This window comes from Pyxicephalus adspersus, chromosome 1 (assembly GCF_032062135.1).
Source record: "Pyxicephalus adspersus chromosome 1, UCB_Pads_2.0, whole genome shotgun sequence".
Classification (NCBI taxonomy): domain Eukaryota; kingdom Metazoa; phylum Chordata; class Amphibia; order Anura; family Pyxicephalidae; genus Pyxicephalus; species Pyxicephalus adspersus.
The window spans coordinates 125,585,236-125,605,790 of NC_092858.1; the positions used below are offsets into that span (position 1 = coordinate 125,585,236).

General features: G+C 39.3%; 1 protein-coding gene across 4 annotated transcripts in view; it reads right to left on the reverse strand.

Annotated features, from left to right (window-relative positions):
• Window positions 1–19,283, reverse strand: part of TSHB (thyroid stimulating hormone subunit beta) — a 23,809-nt gene extending 4,526 nt beyond the window's left edge. Inside the window, exons 1-5 of one of the 4 annotated variants that reach the window (XM_072426444.1) lie at window positions 19,218–19,283; window positions 17,128–17,268; window positions 4,362–4,528; window positions 4,170–4,254; window positions 1,193–1,225 (exon numbers count right to left, since the gene is read on the reverse strand). In XM_072426444.1, coding sequence (XP_072282545.1) covers window positions 1,193–1,225; window positions 4,170–4,180 — 44 coding nt within the window. In that variant the 5' untranslated portion in view covers window positions 4,181–4,254; window positions 4,362–4,528; window positions 17,128–17,268; window positions 19,218–19,283. Of the gene's footprint in view, window positions 1–1,192; window positions 1,226–4,169; window positions 4,255–4,361; window positions 5,190–17,127; window positions 17,269–19,217 lie in introns of those variants that run through there. The other 3 variants (XM_072426460.1, XM_072426453.1, XM_072426467.1) reach the window with 3 other exon arrangements.
• Window positions 19,284–20,555: the final 1,272 nt, after the last annotated feature.

Sequence of the window (20,555 nt, forward strand, 5' to 3'; positions counted from 1 at the left end):
TTTTTTTATTGATACGCGTTTCTTGTTGGCTTTGTAACTACTTCATATTTTGTTGTTATATGTCTGTTTTCTATGACATTTTATTGTATTCTCTTTCCTATTGTCCAAATAACACAGAATTGTTGAAAAAAATACACAAAAACAGTTTTCTGCAAGAATTTTGGTAATATCGATTACCACTCATTAGTATGGTGATCAGTAGGAAGAATGCCTTTTACTTTGCTGGTCAGTGGGAAGATTGTCATCCGTACATATAGCCAAAAAGACCATTGGTGTCACTTAAACTGACCTGAGAAACACAAATTGATCATTGCTCAAGAAACCCCCAGCAACCTCTGGAGGAACCCTGGTTGACAAATACTGCCTTAATCATAACAAATTAATCAGAGCATAGACATAAGTTCCAACTTTCAGCGCACTTGATGGAATGTTTGACCTGCGCATGTCACTAATGCCGCCTTGTGAAAAACAAGCATGTCGCCACTGTCTGCAACTTGCAAACACAGTTCTAGCACAATATGTTGATAGAAGAGTAAGAGGACAAAGGAGCTGTTTTACAATTTGGAGCAGCACAATACAAATGTTGTGCTATATCTTATATAGTCAGGACCAACACAGTCCAAAAACTGTGCTGTATGTTGCATACCCCACATCAGCATAGCACCTTGTATGCTCATGGCTGCATGGAGGGAGTTATTTTGCTGAAACAAGTTTTGTTGTTAGAAGCAGAAAAATTTTATTTCACTCATTGAGTTGCTTAGGCAATGTTTGTTAAATTTAAAATGTTAAAATTAAGATTTGTTAATTAAGTTTTTTTCTATTTTCCTTTTTAGAGTAGTATTTAAATAGTTTTGCTTTAGTTTTTTTATCTTTTTTTTCCTGTCTTCCTATTTTACATGAAAAAAAAATTAAGCTACTTTTTGGCACAAGAACATGTCAAGGATAGTTGAAAGAACTGTAACCCTGTGGAGCTACATAAAGCCTAAACCACCATAGACCACCTTAATTTCATCTTCCCAATTAACTCCAACTATGATTTTTTTTATATTTTCAGTTCAATATCATTTCAGGAATATTGGAACTTTTAAATTAAATTTTTATTATTATTTTTAAATAAACATATCCCCAATATATTTAGTAAGATCATATATTCAAAAAGTGGCGTAAAGAAAATCAGCACAACCCCACTGACCTTATTTTACGTTTTGTTCCTTCTGAAGAAAGACTGAAAAAAAGTGACAGTACACAAATAAGCAAAACACAAATACACAAAAAACACAGAAATATGGTTGATTTTTTTAAGCAAATTTTGCAGCTAAAGCAGTTGAACTAAACTTTTCTATTATGGTAAATCTGATTTTGCTTTGAAACTAATCCTTATTTGCTATGTGACATGGTGTTCCATAGTAAAGATGTTTCTTTGCACCCTGAAAATTGTCCCTACCAGCAAAAAATGTATTATTTATTTCACAAAGTATGATTCTTTTACTAGTTTTTGCATCTTTGCTCCTGCTGCTAAATAGAAGCTAAAAGATTAAGACTATTGTACTATATTGTACTGTATTGTATTGAACATGCTGTTCTTTTTTCTTTCTTACATAGTTCAGTACTTATAGCTATCTCACATTATTACTAAAGCAAATGCAACTATACAGGTATCGTACTATACAACAAAGTGACAGGGGACACAAATACAATTCACAGAAAATGCAACAGATACATCCTGACCTATTTTTTAGCAGCCATGTAGAACCAAGCACAATAAAATATCTGAACATGAACATGCCTGTGTGTATATTGCCTTTGGGGTATGAGTGCACCTATGCCAAAAAAGACATTGACCCTTTCTGGAGGTGCTAATTCTCATTTGGCCAAGTAAAAATTGAATGTCATCCACTATGTACAATGATTTGATAGTAACTGTTTGAGATATAAGCACTGCTGTGGATTAAACAGATATGCTAAATTAACCACAGGCATGTACGTAGTAAGTCAGCATCTGTATAGTCACTGATACGCAGAAAGTGTAGACGTTGCATAGCAAGCAATGTCAGACTTTCACTATATGCATTACACTTCTGTCTATTTCTGTTTTTTTAATTGAATGGGGTTATCATCACAACACACAGCAAGGTAGGTGCTTGTTCTTTGCCATGAACTGCGGTATAATGCACAGCAAAGACATCTGTTATAGCATAAAAGTAGCTCAACATCATTCTGCTAATAATAATTACTAAGGAAGTACAAGTTCATTTTACAAAGTGATTTTTTTACTACGCTTCCTAATGAGGTAGTAGAGTAAGCAGTAAAGTAACTTTGCAAAAAATATCCAATCAGGTGAAGCAGGAAAAGTAGAAAAAAATATTTTTTTAATGTAAGTGAATGTACGTGACCAGATATCTAAAACGTGACCTAAAATAAGCACAGCTTCATCTTTTCATTAAGCTTTCTAAAAAGATATCACAATGCCAGTTCTATTAATTTAAAGAATGAATTGGTCTAATATCAATCAGGTTTCTCATAAGGCCCCCAGATGTAGGTATGGAGACCAAGTGGAATGTAGCCGCAAACTAACCTAATTGCAGCTTAAAGATGTGCGGTACTTTTTATGCAATCTATGAAATCTACACCAGTTTTTTACATGTCTCATCAAAACCGATTCGCATTTAAGCCCTGGCTCATTGAGCTAAACCTGTGAAATGCTTCTCTTTACCATTTATGTAAACATATTTGGTAATTTTAGCAAAACAATCGTTACAACCTATTTCCAACACATGAAATGTATATTACTGTTTAGAATAAACCTATCATTATAAAATGTCTTAGAGAAGAGTGATGTGGATTCCATTTTCGATGTACGCATAAAGATGGAACAGAAAAATAAACCTGCATACCTGATGTTATGTCTCGGCTGTACAAGACGATACAATATGAAATAAACCAGACGGCAGCATTGCTTTATATATCAACTGCCTCCCTCTGCTTTATCTTTTTTGTGCTGCATTAAAAATATTACTTCCTTATCAGCAACCTATCTTATGTAAATTGATAACAGAGTGAGAGAGGATTGGACACAGGCAATTATGTAGGAAAGCACACTGAAAGTCCCGCAACCTGAGAAGTTAAAAGAAAACTGAATTAATTAGCTGTATTTCAAACAAACAGTGCTTGCTATGTAAACAACGATTCCTCTTAACTAAATTCCTTCCCTCCTTTTTTCCTTTTCCCTCTATCATTTCTAACTTCCACCTTAAATCCCATATTTATTGGAGGTGGAATGGCAGTGAAAGAATTTCATCCTCAGTGCATTCACTTTTTTTAATAATCTATTTTACAGATTCATAGGGCCTTATTTATTAATGCTCTCCAAAACTGGAAAGCAATAAAACTTTTTTTGTGAAGCTGTGTGATCCACAAACCTGAAAATCGATTTCTTAAAAGTCATTTGCAGTTTGTTAGTAAATGTTTTCAGTCCTGGACCAGATCTATTCCAGCTTCGGCTGGAATCAAAAGTCCATCTTCGGATCAAAGTCCATCTTCTCCAAGTTTGGAGCCTAAACTCAGAATTTTCACTTAACATAAAAGGGTAGTCAACCCTTTAATAAAAAGTCAAAAACTTGTTTTTTTTTTTTTTTAAATGCAACACCCTTTATTCATTTTAAAAAGGGGGGCAGCACCATCCCCTATTTTTTGATCGCCTAGGTGATTGAGAATGAGTGGGAGAGCAAAGCTTCCCGCAATACCTATATCACGCATCCCAGGAGGTTCTTGGGTGCTCCTTCTGCGCATGCCCTTTTCGTGAAAAAGGAAAAAAACAATTGCCGATCCCACACATGCGCCGTGAGAACGGCAAGTTTTTTTCCCATCTATGCCACCCAATCTTGCACCTGGGTCGGATGACGTAGGAAGAAGAACCCTGAAAAATTGTGGAAGATGGCGGCGCCCGAAGCGCCAGCCCAAATCCGGGGGCCGGGACGATGCAGGACCCAATGGAAGAGACCTCCGAATGGATCGGACTGCCCTGCGGGGATTGAAGGTAAGTGTATTTTTAGTGTTTTTGAGGATTTTGAGTTTAGTTCCTCTTTATTAAGTCAGGCCCATAGTGACAAGCAAATGAGAAAACAGACATGTTGTGAATATATAGCAGACACATTTCAATAAATGAACACCTCAATAACATTGTTTGAGGTTGAATTCTCTCATGGCCCAGCCATTCTGACCATATTCAATGCTTGATTGATGTAAAAGGTGGTTCTGCAAAAAAAAAATATAAAATAGACTGTTTGATGTTGTTTGGGGGCTCCATGGGAGACTGGCAAGGAAAGTAGGTCAGTCTCCCTTTAAGAGACTGTATCACATACCTGGTGGATGTCCAAGTTGACAGGGGACGCCTCTATGGCCGCTCTGGCCCTGATTGTATTGATGTTGGTAACAGGGTGGTGTGCACCAGAAAGACATGAGTGCCAGTAAGAGCAGGCTGGGGAGTAGGCCAAAGTTAGCAACATGTTGGCAGACAAGGTACAAAAATCTAGATCAGAAGCAGACTAAAATCAGTTATGTGCTGGCTGGTGCAGTACAAGGCGGCAGGCCAAGCAAGTCTAGAAACAAGCCAAGCTTATCAACGGATAAACGCTGGGAGTTTGGGGGACTTCTTAAACTGTTCTTTGTTGTGAACTGACAGACTACTGTTGCTCCCTGTGAGGAGTGCTAGGAGAACTAATTCAGATTTGTGAATTTCTTAGGCAGAGCCAAGGTCTATCATGGGTTTCAGCCGAAGTAACCTGGACTCATCATATGTCTCTTTGCAGGTCCCCACTCACTGCCACCATTATACAATTGACCTTATGTTGGCATTCAGCTAAAGAAAGAATGATGTCTTGTTTCCATTTAAATTGAATGAACTCTTTAGCAGCAATGAGGCAATGGCACACTATGTTGATATATTTATAACGGGGTAGTGTTAGGCGAAACCGTATTTCTGCAGGGTCACAACCTAGGACATAACCAGTGTTAATGTGAATCTGAAAGCCAACCAGATGCCAATATGCTTTGATCTTGGTCCAGAAATGAGCCTAACTGTCTGTATCTTCTACAGTACAGGGGGGAATAGAGGGAAATTTAAGATTAGATGTTAGCTGGTCTGGTAGGAACCTATAACACATGGTGTTAAGGGACTAGGTTTTTCAAAAGCATCCTATAAATATGTAGGTACCACCAATCATTTATTGGGATTTGCCCCAGGGTTTCGCTAAGTGTGTCTAAGCACAAAAGGGAACCATTGGGCCTGATTTAATAAAGCTCTCCAAGACTGCAGAAGATAGAATATCATGCGTGAACTGGATGATCCAGTAAACCTAAAAAGGGATTTGGTCAAGAACTGAAAAAATTCGCAAATAATAGGTAATTATTTTATGAAATCCATTGTAGGTTTGCTGGATCACCCAGGTTCACTCAAGATAGACTATCTTCTACAGTCTTGGAGAGCTTTAATGAATCAGGTCCATTGTGTATTGTAAAAATGCAAGCCAGGGGAATTCACCTAGTGGCAGGAGAGGGGATGGGAGGGGAGAATAGACCATTTCTAATGATGTTATCTCAGAGGTTGACAGTATGCATAGTAGGAGCTTTTTTGTTTTAGGAGCAAAAGAATATGAACTATCTTTCCTGTTAAAATATATAAGACAGGACAGAGAAGTATACTTACAGCTATCTTCTGGCATGCCAATTAAATAATTATCAATACTGAATATTGTTGGTACAGGTACAGTTGTACAAGTTGGTGGAACCTACCTCCCTTAAAAATGTCATAGGTGTCAAAGTTGTATCAAACCACCGTTATTTTTCAAACCAAGCCAACCTTGCACTCTACAAACATGAAATAAGGTAAATTCCCTGACATTTGCATGTGTAGCCATGTCCATATGATGGCAGCTACCCAAATTAGTTGTATGGGCAGGGACAGTACATGTCCTTCGCAGACCATTGGTTGATCTCTGGCACAACACTGGCACATCTTTACAATGAGTTCTGTTATCACTCAGACAGGGGTCAGGAAGATCATCTCGGTTAGCTTTTCTTCTGATTCTTCTCCTTCTATTTCACAAGAATACCACTTTCTATTGACAGCAACACAGCCACGGTATTCTACACTACTCTATTCTTTTTTAAACCAGCCAGGGGGGAAGTCAGTATTACCCATTCCAGGCAAGAATTGCAACTTACGTAAATATTTCCTAAGGAAATTACGCCAAGAAGCCAAATAAAAAAAAGGAGAGGGTTCTGGAGCATCAGGAAACAGTATTTTATGAGTCGTGACTGGGAGATAGTTTAGATTGCAAATTTAGGGCAGGAAGGCCCCAGACAAAGCAACCTCATTTAAGGATTTTGGGTCCCACATTTATTTTAAACAAACTGCAAACAGAATGTTCTCACCAGGTTTGAAACAAAGCCAACCTTACTTTGGCATTTATTAAAATCAAAAGTGTAGACTTTGGCTCAGCCTAATAACTCATGCCTCATGCTCACAGCACTCTTTGCAGAGAGCCACAGTAGACTGTTAAAGCACAGCAACATGCAGGATAGAGTTCCCCAAACTCACAGCACAACCACTTCCTGTTTTTCAAGTATTTCCCACCTAGGTATTCTGGTAGGTTGAGTAGTGGATTGGGTGGCCAGGCTGCTGACCCACCCAATCTCTTCCGCAGCCCATACTCCAGGCCCTGCATAGGAATATTGTGACCAGACCCTTAAAACGAGACTAACCTACATTTCTCACAAATTTTGCCTGAAACCCACAACCACTGCAATCCATAACCTAGGTAATATATATCTTCCTTCCACCACCTTTTCTGACATTTGTCTTGACACGTGTGGTGGGGGACTGCTGCAAATTTAAGTCAATCTGGGTATTAGTGCATAGAGAGGTACCATGTACCTAGTCTTTATTCTTTTTTTTTACAAATACTTTTTTTTGAGAAAAAACATCAAGGTTCATACAAAAAATAAAACAATCATACAGTATGGGTCAAAATAATACAACAAAAAATACATGTATGTACTTCCATATGATAGATATCAGTTACCCTTCTCAACCAGTGACTTACAGTCGGGGGAGAGTTGCTCTTCCAGCAAGCGAGTATTCCCCCTTTAGCAGCGTTCAATCGATGTCTCAAAAGTGAATTCTTGTACACCTTGCGCGATGAAGAAGCGCCAGGGCTGGTTTGGCTTTGATATCAACATCCGTAAGTTTAAGGATAATTTCAGCCACTGAGTTCCAATAAAATTGCAATTTGGGGCACTCCCAAAAAAAATGCAGCAGTGTGCCCTAAGCTATACCACATCTCCAGCACTGGTGCTGAACCAGGGCCTTACAATAGGGAGGATGACTCCATAGAGTCTATTTAATTATAAATAAATAACGGAAACAACAAATAACAATTGCCTTGAACATTAAAGGCAAACCCATTTGTACAAGTACAACAAACACCTCCAACAGCATTAAACGCACAATTACTGCCTTCCAGGTTGCAAGCCCTCAGAGGCTTCGCTCGCCACTATATACCATCTGGTGGGCTTCCCAAACTATAACTTATGTATGTTCCCAACTGCAAAGGATCAAGAATGAGAACAATACCCATATTCCCCTATAAACTGCATTCAGGTGGACCCCATCACCACGCAATTACTGCCCGGTGTTAGCTTCCAACTCTTGATGTTGCTCCGCCAAGCCCTTATTGCGCCTAATAAGGCGGCCCACTTCCTTATTCATTAACGTTAACGTTTAGATGCCCTAAAATCCCAATAAGACACGGCACTTCACCTAAAACGCAAAACAACAGAGATGTGCCCACAATAAAGGCACACCCCCCAAACAGAGCCTCCCGTTCCACACCACAATCACCCCCAAAAGGAACCCTGCCCCCAACCCCCAAAAGGAACCCCTGTCACAATACCCCTCAACCCTCAGATCATCTCCAGTCTCACATATAATTTAAACCGGTTGGATTCCCATTGGCCAATCCTCTTGATAGCATGTTCTCCCAACCCCAACCGTGTGCCCTTGGTCACTACCCAAATTTGAAACAAATATGGAAAGTAAGCACTCGGTTCAATGCCCCCATTGTCAAACACTTCTAAAAGCCCACCACAAATTGGTAACTTAACAGTAGAAGACCATTTTTGTGAACCAGCAGCAGGCCCTCCACATTAGGACAAATGGCCAGGTAATCTACCAACACTCCAACCAGGCAAGCCACCAACTCTTTCCACCTTACCCAACTCCATGTGGATTCTTTTTTGACTTCCAAATCACCACCCAGTTATTATCCTGGACTAGCCACTATGAACTAACCAGCTGACCCACTCATAAAGTCCCAAAAAAATGAGAAAACGCTGCTCTGAACTACCCCCGTTGCTGAAGAACAAACCTTATCCAATGCTCCCAACAAAGCCTTTAGCTATTGTTGATAAAGCATCACCTTCAGCAACAAAAAAGTTGCTAATCAGCCTGCACAGTGCCCCTCCAATAACGTCACAATGTTTAGTTTACCAGAAAACATTTGGCTAAATCACGCAATCCCCATAGTTTAAACCAAAAGGCTAGGCTTGCTAAGCTCTGAGGAAGGAAACCCTTGTCATGAGCTTCATCCAATAAAAGCAATATGTGACAGAAAAAACATATTAAAAGTGAAACCATTAAAAAAGCAAACAAAAAAAACATTGCAAGAAGACAAAGGCTTTAAGCGAATATTGGACTCATTAAAACTAACTTTTCTAAAACCCCAGAATGTGCATTATTCAGAATTGTCTTTTCTTTGCCTAGACCTCTTAAGAAACTGGTCAGTTAAATCCATTTAGCAGCTCAAATTATCCTGGCCAAGGCCTGGATACCCAACTCCCTTCCGATAGGGCCTATGTTTGCCTCATGATTCTCTAGACACGTTTGACTTAAACTAGATTACATGGCTGGAATATTGTGGGCTTAATTCAAGGTCCACTCCTTATTCCCACCTATAAGTATGGTGTTTCTCCCCTCTACCCCCTTCATGCTCTCCTCCCTGCTCCTTCCTCCACCACTTTACAGGATTGGGTCTTAACTCACCCAATGTTTGCTCAGTCAATAGAATGGCTCAAGATGTATGTATTCTAAACTCTTAACCACACGTCCCTAAAGATCAGTTAGCTACAGGTCCTTTAAAGAATGGGAAAAGTCAGAAACTAATCATTGTGTTGAGGAAGGAAGGATGCACTGTGTCCTTGTGTTATATACTCTACACTTATTGTTGTTTTCTTATTTTTGTACTTTTTGTATTTTGTATACCACTATCTATGTTTATCTTGAATACATTTTAAAATAAAAAAAACATTGCAAGGGCAAACATTAGAATCATAATCAAAGTGAAAACATTTTTATATGGAAAAATAGGGCAGCACAGGAAAAATTATTCTGGAAAGTGCAAACAACTGTTAAAAGCAATTGGTCATACTATGCTGACTACCACTATTTGGAAAAGCAAAAACCCTATGTTACACTGATGTTGTTCAGAACTCCCTATTGTGAAATACCTTTACATGTCCAGAGTATTTGGTAATATGCCATATTCAATGCAATGGGTAAAATAAAAAGATTGTTTTTGTACTGTCAAGGTAGCAAAGTTGGCTATTAGTTCTTTGTACTTAAGATTTGTAGCAACATCTCCCTCTATAGATAAAATGGTAGGACTATTCAATTTCCCTTGGGACATTTATGGTCTCAGGTATGTTTTTATCAAATTTTAATTTAGAAAAACTGTGGTTTTAGAATATACAAGCCAGTTATAAACCTATACACATTTTTCTCCATTCTTCAACTGCTTGAGAAATTTGCAAAGGACCCTTCTAAATGATATGGAGACTTTTGTGACCTAGGTTCTCCCAGTAATAGGGGTGAAACTTTAAAGAATACAAAAGTGTAAGGATATAGGACTTTAACGGCAGTAGATATTGTAAAAATGATCATAAATCTTTTATTTCCTTCATTAAAACATAACAATTAAAAGATACATGCCTCTTCCCCTATATCAAATTTTAGGAAGAGTCTAAATGACATTCTAACATACATGGGCTTATTACATTGTACACATTACATATGTTGAGATCATCCGACGCCTTTCGCAGACTACGTCCGCTTCCTCAGGGATGTAATTGGTACCACTAGTAGATGTATCACCACTACCCTGTTTCCCCGATTATAAGGCACTGTCTTATATTTTTTTATATTTTTGAAATGCCAAAATATGCCCTAGGTCTTAATTTCAGGGGGATGTCTTATTTTTTCCATGAAGAAGACTACAGTACACATTTATTGTTGATAGTCACTCATGAACAATCATGTGCCATTGATTGTCCCCTTCTGATCACTCATGTGCCATTCATACCGTTGTCCCCTTCTGATCACTCTATGCCATTGATTATCCCCTTCTGTTCACTTACCGGTACTTAAGTGTAACTCCGTTAGGGCAGGGATCTCTGTTAGGGCAGGTAACTCCGTTAGGGCAGGCAACTCCGTTAGGGCAGGGATCTCCGTTAGGGCAGGGATCAGCAGCTTGCTTCCTGGTGCAGAATCGCGGGGGCGTGTGTGCGGGCTTCTTACTTTCAGTTTCGCTCTGCACTGCAGCCAGGAGGAGACACACACTGCAGCCAGCATCGAGGAGACACACACAGGATCGGGTATCGGAGGATGTCTTATTCACGGGTGAGTGCCTTATTTTAATTATCTTATAAAAAATGGGGGTGGCTTATTTAATGGGGATGCCTTATAATCGGGGAAACACAGTACAACATGATACAAAAAAACAATGAATCCAATTTCATTGTATACATAATTTCTTCAACATCAATTTGTTCTCTACATACCAAAGGTTGTTACAATCACCAGTATACTTATTCCCTTGGTATGAAGGCAGGCAGAGAGCAGGATTAAAATCACAACATACAGCGATGGCCGTATCCCATATATATTCTCCACAGTAACATTCAGTACTTCTCCAATTGTTATTGGTAATGTTCACTCCATTGCGGAGTGTTTATAAACAGTTATCTTCAAAAACTAGATTTAATCACTGTGTATAAAGAACCAATAAGTACATAGGTGAGATGTCCAAAGGTATCTACATACATGTAAATATCTATACACACATATATATTCTCATATAAACATATGTCTACCCATATATCCATACACTGGATCTATATCCTTATGTTACAAGTCACAAAACCACTGCTAGTCTATATGACTAAATCATCTTATAAATATCATTATGTCCCAATATCTAAGGAACAAACCCAAAGGGGGGGGGGAGCATATTTTAATACATATTGTTTCATTATTTACTATCTTATTTATCATTGATAACCAAGACCATGGCTAGTCCAATTCTAATGTCCCCCAAGCATTAAAATTCCCCAAAGGTATCAAAAACAAGTGGTACTGTGCCAAAAATCCATTAGTGTTATAACATAATATTACTGCCAAGAATTATACAAAAAAAAAAAAAACATGTCTGTACTTATAATAATTTCATCCATAACAGGCTTGCAATTAGATTATAAGGGAGAACCGCCATCCTTTGTGACACATAAGTGTATAATGTTATGAGATTCTGCTTCTGCCTATATACCTACCCTCCCCAATAGAAAACAAATGCAGGAACGGAGTCCTAACGTTTCGCAGCACCAAGAAATGATGTCACGGACACAGGCGGTGGATATCCGGTATCTATAGAGCGCATTAAATGTAGCTTGCGCTCCAGGGACTGGATGTTATTGCAAAGGGGAGGGAGGCGGCAATAGAGAAGCGGCTCAACGCGGCCACACTAGGGGACAATGCATGTACACACAGATCCATATACAAAGAAATATCCCAAAAAATAAAAAACCAAGTTAGACACACTACTAAAAAATGAAAAGTAAAGAGGGATGATAACATAAGACATCATATAGGCTGCTAATCCTCCCCCCATCGCCCCCAAATGCGAGGGACGGGAGGGAAAGGGGAACAAGGCAAACCCTTCCTGCTCAGACCCCAAGGGGTCCTTACGATTTCATTATATTTTAAACAATCATAATAATGTTAATATTATTGCACTGGTTCTGACTGGAAAATTGTAGATAAAAAAGAAAGAAAAGAAAAGTAATATAAAGAAGAAAAGAAAGAGAAAAGGAAGAGAGAGATATATAAAAAAGCAATAGAAAACAAAAGGGGGACAGAATCAAAACTTTCCTATAAGAAAGATTTAAAGGTGAATCTGTATGTGCGGAGTGTAAGGGGTGTCATTATGTGAAGGGCCTCTTTTAGCCAAGGATTTTTGTGAATGTTGCTTCTAGAACGTTTATATCCTTGATATTTCTTAAAAGCTTGCAAATGTGTGCTAGATACTGACGTATGAGAGGAACTGTCAGATTCTGTGCCTTGTGAAATCCTCATTCTGTGAATGTGTTCCTCTTAAATTGACTATACATACTATTCCATATTCCAGGGGTGAAACATTTATTAATGAATAGTATTCTAAAACTCTTCTGCTTGCTCTTTCTAAAAGACAGAGGTTTTTGAAGCCTGCACTGATGTAACACTGTACTAACTACTTTCAAATGAAAATGAGTGATAACAGGAAGAGAAAGTTGTGTCTTCAGATGTGTCTGTACCAAAGGATGGAGTGGAGTTTGAAATAGGATGAATAGAATGGTTATGTTTACAGCTTTCATGCACATAGTGTAACAAGGTGTCCGAGTTGGCAGGCCAGAAGGTTCTTTACCTTTACTTTCTTGTGAAAAAGCAAACCAAATTATCCTACTTTTAAAAACAAAACAAAGAAAAACAAGGAAAAAATGGGTCGTTAATGCTAAATGTTTGAGCAAAGAAAGCCCTCAACTATCCCCTACCTAAATTAAGACTTACCAGAATGATGAGAAGACCTTTGTGCATCTGGGCAGTTTTTTTTTAGTTTTCAGGCATATAGTGTAACGGTGTCCGAGTTGGCAGGCCTGAGAGTAACTTTTTTTCTTGCAAATATGCAAAGCCAGCAATCCTACTACGCACATAGATGGTAAGAATTAGGAGCACACTATTTTCAAAAAAAGAAGAATGTTCCCAAATTAGATTAGACAATTCAAATTAGCTCCATATCTTCAGGCTCAAACATCCTAGCAACAAGACCCCTATGTCATAATCCATAACCTCCAAGTCCACAGTCTAGCCATAAGACCTCCATGGCATAATCCAAAACCCCAAAGTTCACAATCCAGCCATAAAACACCAATCCCATAATCCATAATTCAACAGACCAGCCATAAAACCCCACCATGCTATAATCCATAACCCCCAGGTCCATATTCCAGCCATAAATCCCCCATGCCATAGTCCATAATCCAAAAACTTTTGGTCCACATTCCAACCATAAAACACCCATGCAATAATCCATAACCCCCAGGCCCACATTTCATTCATAAAACACCCATGCTAGAATCTAATACCCACATAACCCCCTGGTCCACATTCCAACCATAAACCCCCCCTGCCATAATTCACATTCTAGCCATAAGACATCCAGGCCATAATCACTGACCTCCAGGTCCAGATTTCAGCCACAACACCCCCATACCATAATCCATAACCCTAAAGTCAACATCCTAACCACAAGCCCCTCACGCCATAACCCCCAGGTCAATATTTTAGACATAGCACCCCATATCATAATCCATAAACCCCTGGTCCACATTCCAACCATAAAACCCCCATCCTATTATTCTTAACCACCTGGTCCTCATTCCAGCCATAAGACATCCATGCCATATTCAATGACCCCCAGGTCAATATTTCAGCCCTAACATCCCCATTTCATAATCTATAACCCCCAAGTCAACATCCCAGCCACAAGACCCGCATGCCATAATCCACAAGCCCCAGGTCTACATTCCAACCATAAAACCCCCATGTCATAATCTATAACCCTCTGGTCCACATTCCAGCCATAAACCCCCCATGCCCTAATCCCCAGGTCTACATTCCAGCCATAAAACCCCCATGCCATGATCTATATTCTACCAGATCCACATTCCAGCCATAAATCCCCCAGGCCATAATCCATAAACTTCTGGTCCACAGTCCAACTATAGGACCCCAATGCCATAATCCATAACCCCCAGGTCCACATTCCAGCCATAAAACACCCATGCAATAATCCACTACCCCCAGGCCCGGATTCCATCCATAACCCCATGCTAGAATCTGTAACCCCATAACCCCCTTGTCCACATTCCAACCATAAAAACTGCCATGTCATAATGTATAAGCCCCTGGTGCACATTTCAGCCATAAAATGCCCATGCCATAATTCATAACCCCCAGGTAAGCAAAGCAGTTTTAATAAAGCCCCCTCCATATCATAATCTAACCATGATCCCAGATTCAAATGACAGTAGAATGTACCTGTAAATGAGAAGAAAAAATGCTGCTGCTACTTCCTTTAATGGCACCTGAGGCCATGTGACGTATTGGCTACCAGAAGGGTGGAGCACCTGTCTCAGTGTCAGGACTCTCACTAGGTTGGCATGTATGCTCTGTGTTGTTGTGGGTAGATTTTGTGCCATTATATCAGACACCTTCAGGGACCATTTAGGGACTTTTCATATTTGCCACCAAGAAGGCACATGATGATGTGATGACACAAGGGGTTGGGTATCCTAAGACCAGTGTGGAGAAAGTTGTGATGTGACCGCAGGGGGCCTTAGCAGTTACGGGGTCTTTGGCACTACCCTTAGCTTAATGATAATAATGCACTTCCCCCTCCAGGCCCCCACTGCAGAGAGTTTCCACCTGAGGCCTCTGGCTAGGCTCCCCGGCTTGCTGCCTTCCATCCATCATCTTGCCAGCCACTCTACCAATGCTGCTACACATTGGACCCCCCCTGCTGATCTGACCCCTACCTGGCAGCATATCCTGCAGTTGCTTCTACTCATCTAATCTGCGTTTCTGCATGCAGTATCTCCAACAAGTTATTTACCTTGACCATGGTGAGTACCTGGGTGAAGCCTGCTCCCTATCCACCATCTAATACCTCTTTATCTCTCCTTTTAAAATCTTTTTCTCTCCAACCTAGTTTTCAAACTTTCAACCTATCCCAGACCCACTAACTTTCGGGCCTATCCTCATCCTCTCCACTTTGCAATTAACTTGAGAAGTCAGCAATATAAATTCACTGAAAAGGAAACATTATGCCTCATTTCTCCAATTGTGAAAACAATTTAACAGCTACATCCAGTTTTGTAATAGCCGTTTTATTGTGTTGCCCTGGATTGTAACTGACTTTAGACCCCAAATTTTATTGAAGTTCCCTTAAACTAATATCTATTTTTATTATTTTTTTCTTTTACCGTCTGAAAAACAGCCTAAGGTTCTTCACAGAAAGAACAATATCAAGCAACTATTAAAAATAAATAAGATAGTTGGATATTGTTTTTTGCTTAACATATTTTTTATATTTATTTTTTAAGAAATCTGCACTGGTTATATCAGCAGTATACCATATTTACAGGATGATCCTATAGCTTTTCTAGACCAGGGCTGTCTAAATCCAATCTCCTAGGATCAGGTTCCACACACATGTTTAGTATTTCTCTGACAGACAGTAGTAAATATGTTAAGATATGGTTTACAATAGTCAGAACTGTTTATATGAAAATCTTATTCTCTATGTAGTCCTTAAAGACTGGCATTGGACAGCCCTGTTTTAGACAATAAAATTGCCATTTAATTAGCCATTTTAATTAAAGGAAGAGCTAGAATGTTACAAATGAATAACCTACAGTACATAAACCTGATAAATTCTATTTAACAACACTGAGTTCGAAACACATTTTTTTATGCTAGATTAATGCTACAGCTTACTTCAGATTTCCTAGGATATACATTACATTTAAGTAAATTAGACCAAGACAGACTTCTGCTTATTTGTTGAAATTAAATACCATACTATATCTTCTAAAGCATTTCCAATAGACATATAATCCCTTTTTTTGCACCAGAGTGTTACATGGTCAAAATAGCAATATAGAATAACTTTTATGTTGGCTTTTTAGAAAAACAATGTTTTGGCAGTTGAAGTATAAAAAAATTGAAAGGCAAACCTCTAGAGAAAACTTACAATCCATTGGACTTCTCTAAGATGTGTGTGTTCCATCTCAATATGGCTGATAGACATAATGTCTGCCTTTGCTAAACATGCATCCAAGTTTCCAGCCATAACCTGTATGGGTTGTCTGTCATCATTAAACGTTCTTACGTATTCATAATGTCAAAGGAGTTGTTCACACACATTTGCAGTAACTGGTTGATGTCATTTAATGTAGTGATTTTAAAGTGGTCACTACCAAATGCCATGCATGGGCAGTGACTAACACAACCGGTAATATAAATCAAATTTTGGGTACCTACCACACATGCAGGCTTGGCTGGTGTCACACCAAATATGGCAGCAGTGACCAGACCATGCATGGTAACAACTTGAAAGATCTCTCTTAAATGTGCATGCATGAAAGATCGGCATTATATTTAGTGTTATGTTAGCTAGTAGCTTGCCCCGAAATGCACAGGCATGGCATTACATTTTTGTACTCAATGCGACCACCACTGAACTGATGCACACCTTTCCACATTCTGCTACTACATTTTTTTGTTCACCTACCTCTACATGATGTGCACTTTGGCACTCACCAATGCAAATGCACCCCAGTTGAACTGACACATACTTGTGTCTAGAGCCTAGGGACACTTTTTTAGTTATTGTATAGGTTAATTTCTAGAATACATGGAAACATGACTCTATAAAGTACATCAAATATTAATTATTTTGACACAGGGTACAAAAAATATACTTGTCGTTGTAGTTGTATATACTTGTAGTTCCCTGCTGTGACTGAACACCAATGGGGGGAAAGGGGTTCTATTGCTGCCAGGGGGTATATATTTCTGCCACTGAACAATGATGGAAATGAGGGATTTTATTCAATTTACAGTTGATTAAAGGGTATTTCCCTCAACATTACATTAAAGTGGAACTTTTAATAATAAAAAAAAACAAATATCACACTTACCTTTAATTCCTCAGAGCCCTCACAGCTGGCCTTGATTTGGTCCTGCACTGTCCTGGTTTTTTTCTTTGTCTGTGCCAGTCTCCACCATCTTCTTCCAGTAACTGCACATGCTTCAGATTGGTACTTTTGCCTGGAAAAGCTCTGAGATTGGGCATAATTATTATTAATATTAAAAAAATACTAATAATAAACAGGATTTATATAGTGCCAACATATTACACAGTGCTGTACAATAAATAGGGGTTGCAAATGACAGACAAATACAGACAGGACACAGGAGGAGGAAATGACCCTGCCCCGAAGAGCTTACAATCTAGAAGGTGGGGGAAGTGACACACTAAAGGATGGGAGATATGTAGTGGTGGAAAGTAGTGAGGGTTTTAAGAGACAGAAGAAGATGGGCATGTGCAGAAGGAGTAGCTCAAAGCCTCCTGGGATCCTGGGATAATGTTGTTATTGTTATAATTAATATTATTCCAGGAGGATTTGCGATTTGAGCCCCATTCAGTCTTTTCTGCCACGGTGCTAAAGACAGAAAAGGAGGGACTTATCCTCCTTTCATTTAAATTGTGGTGATAGGTCCGCTTTTAGTGTTTTCATGCTTCTCAGTAAAAGGTTAGACTTTGCAACAGTTTTCATGCCCAGATGTTAAACTAAAGAAAAACCTAGAAATCCACAGAACAGTACATTTAGAACAGCAACATAGAACTTGGTGAAATGACACCCTACGTATTGCTATCACGTTATATACAGTATATATAAAGAGTCTTGTATTCAGTATTATTCTGTCTTCTTTTTCTTTTGCCTCTTCTGAGTTTAATTTTTTTTTTTTAAAACCCTGGGGTTGATCATGTTTTAAAGAAACGCTATCCACACCTCCCATCTTTGTACAGAGGAAGGAAGATGTTACAGGACCGGGATTGCATGAAATTAAAGGATACGTGAGTAAGAAGCAGTTGATGTTTGAAACAGACTTCCAGAAAGGGAAAGTGCATTATTTAATAGGGAGTAAATTTAAAAATGCTTGCGACAAATTCAGATATATGCTGAAAACAGCAAAAACCAAAAAAAACCTATATATATATATATATATATATATATATATATATATGTGTATATATATATATATATATATGTATACATATATATATATATATATTTATTGATATTTATGTAAATAAAAATAAATAAAGGGGATTGATTATTTAGTCTTTTTCCGCTATCACTTTTTTCTCTATAGTTATAATGATTTTAAATAACGTCTCCCAAAATCCTTTTCATGTAAATAAATGAATTGCAAACTAAGATGATTAAAAAAACAATTAAATGGCATTTTAATGTAAACTAGAAAATATATATATGTATTTTTTTTAGTGCAGTTTTAATTCACATTGTGGGTTTGGTTTCTCTCACTTGCTACTCTGCAGCCATCATAAAAGCATGTGCTTGAAAAAGCAAATGTACAAAGTGCTGTATCATGGCAACCAAAAAGATTTCAATTTAGGACTTTATCATACCCAAATGCATAACGTTCATGCTCTTTAGCATGTTCTTTGAATTTTAAATTACCAAAATGCCAAATGTAGGTAAAAGCACAAAAAATGCAGCAAAATGTTTATTTCCCCCAGTGTACTGCGATGGAATGTCTTGCTGTGAACAGTTCCTATTGCAAACATATAATGTAGCAAAATGCAAAGCAAGATATTCATAGTGGACTTGGTCTTTAATTTGATAAGGGTAGGTGAACTGTAATGATTTTCAATATTATTCTTCTTTCTGCATTACTCTTTTTCAAGAAGTGGCATACCTAGAGCAGGGTGGTTGTACCTTACCCTACATGTCACCATTGACAAGGTACATCTCAGATAATGTTGCTTAGATTGATCACCTGCCCAGCAATGCCTGCATAGTTTTGGCACTGGCATTACTACTCACTGCCAGGACCCAGGAGGGCAAGACTAGGAGGTTCCCAGGTGAGTAACCCACTGACATTAAAGTCACACTGACTACCAAATTAAAAGGGTATAAAAACTACTGACCACCAATTTAAAGAAAAGCACTAACAGTGTAACTGGAAAAATTTTACTTACTTGTTCTCACCAAACTAACGAGGGAAAAAGCGGGGGGGTAACGGATACTATTTCCGTCGGGAATCATGGGTGGGAGCGAATCATTTGCTCCCAGGATGCACAGCAAGGCCCAGCAGCCAATCAGGAGAGATCTGAGCTCAGGCATATATACAGGGAAGAAGGGAGGGGATAGTCACTCCATCTTGTGTTCTGTGTGAAGGATAGAAGCAGGGGGAGATGTTATTTGTGACAGGGACAGTTTGGGAGCCTTCTGTATATATCTATAATATATATTTATATATATATATTTCAGTTTTTGATGCTACCTGTTCCTATTTACCAAAGAGACCCCTTTGGTACAGAAAAATTTCTGTCCTACTATAAAACAAATACAGATATTTCAGTCTTTGATACCTTGTGCTATTTACCAAAGAAGCCCCTTTGATACAGAAAGATTTCTGGCCAGGCGTGGCATTGGGCTACCAGCCGCATTTAGAAGGGGGCATACTCCCCGGGAGTCTGCCACTGTCGGACAGCAGCAGCAAACTGTTGGAGGCAGGAGCACAAGTTGTCAAACAGGTCTGAGATGAGTACGCTGGTAGATGTATTGAGAGAGCGGAATCCAATCATACAGCCACGTCATGTGGAGAGTATTGTGAACTGGGTCTCAGGGCCCTAAAGTGCAGCGGGCTCTTGTTCTGCAGCAGCAGCAACCAGCACAGCCTTGACAGGAGCTAAGACAGGAGTTAGCGTGGCTAATGAGCCTGTACCTTCCGATAACTCTCCCTTGTTGTTTGACGAACAGCCCGAGGATCTGTCATTGCAAATTTCAGAGCAGGAGGCAGACTTTGAGTGTGGTCAGCACCTGCTGGGCGAGGGTTCTTGATCAGTGGCTGCATTTGCAGATGTTGGCTTAGAAGAAAATGAGGATGATGATGACTGTGATGTCACCTGGGAACTACCAGTGCGTTTAAGGGCTGGCAGCAGTTCTGAAACAGACGTAGAGGAAAGGCAGCAGCAACAGACTGGGGATGGAAGGGGCCGCCAATTTGCCTCATGTGAGTCCCAAAGAAAAGGGAGGTGGAGCTTGAGCAGACACAGGGCACCCAGCAGACGCAGAGGCAGGCAAAGAAAAAGAGCAGCAGAGTGGTTGCACGCACCTCTCCAGTGTGGTCCTTATTCATGCTGAAAGATGATGACGAAAGACTGCTGTCAGTACTGCTGCTGCTGCCGCTACAGGTGGATACAGTGGAGGCAGTGTCCTCCTGAGCTCCCTGTGTGGAATGTGGTGCGTGGAACTCCTCACACAGCCAGTCGCCAGTAATCTTCCCAGTTTTTGATGCTACGGGTCCCTCCGTA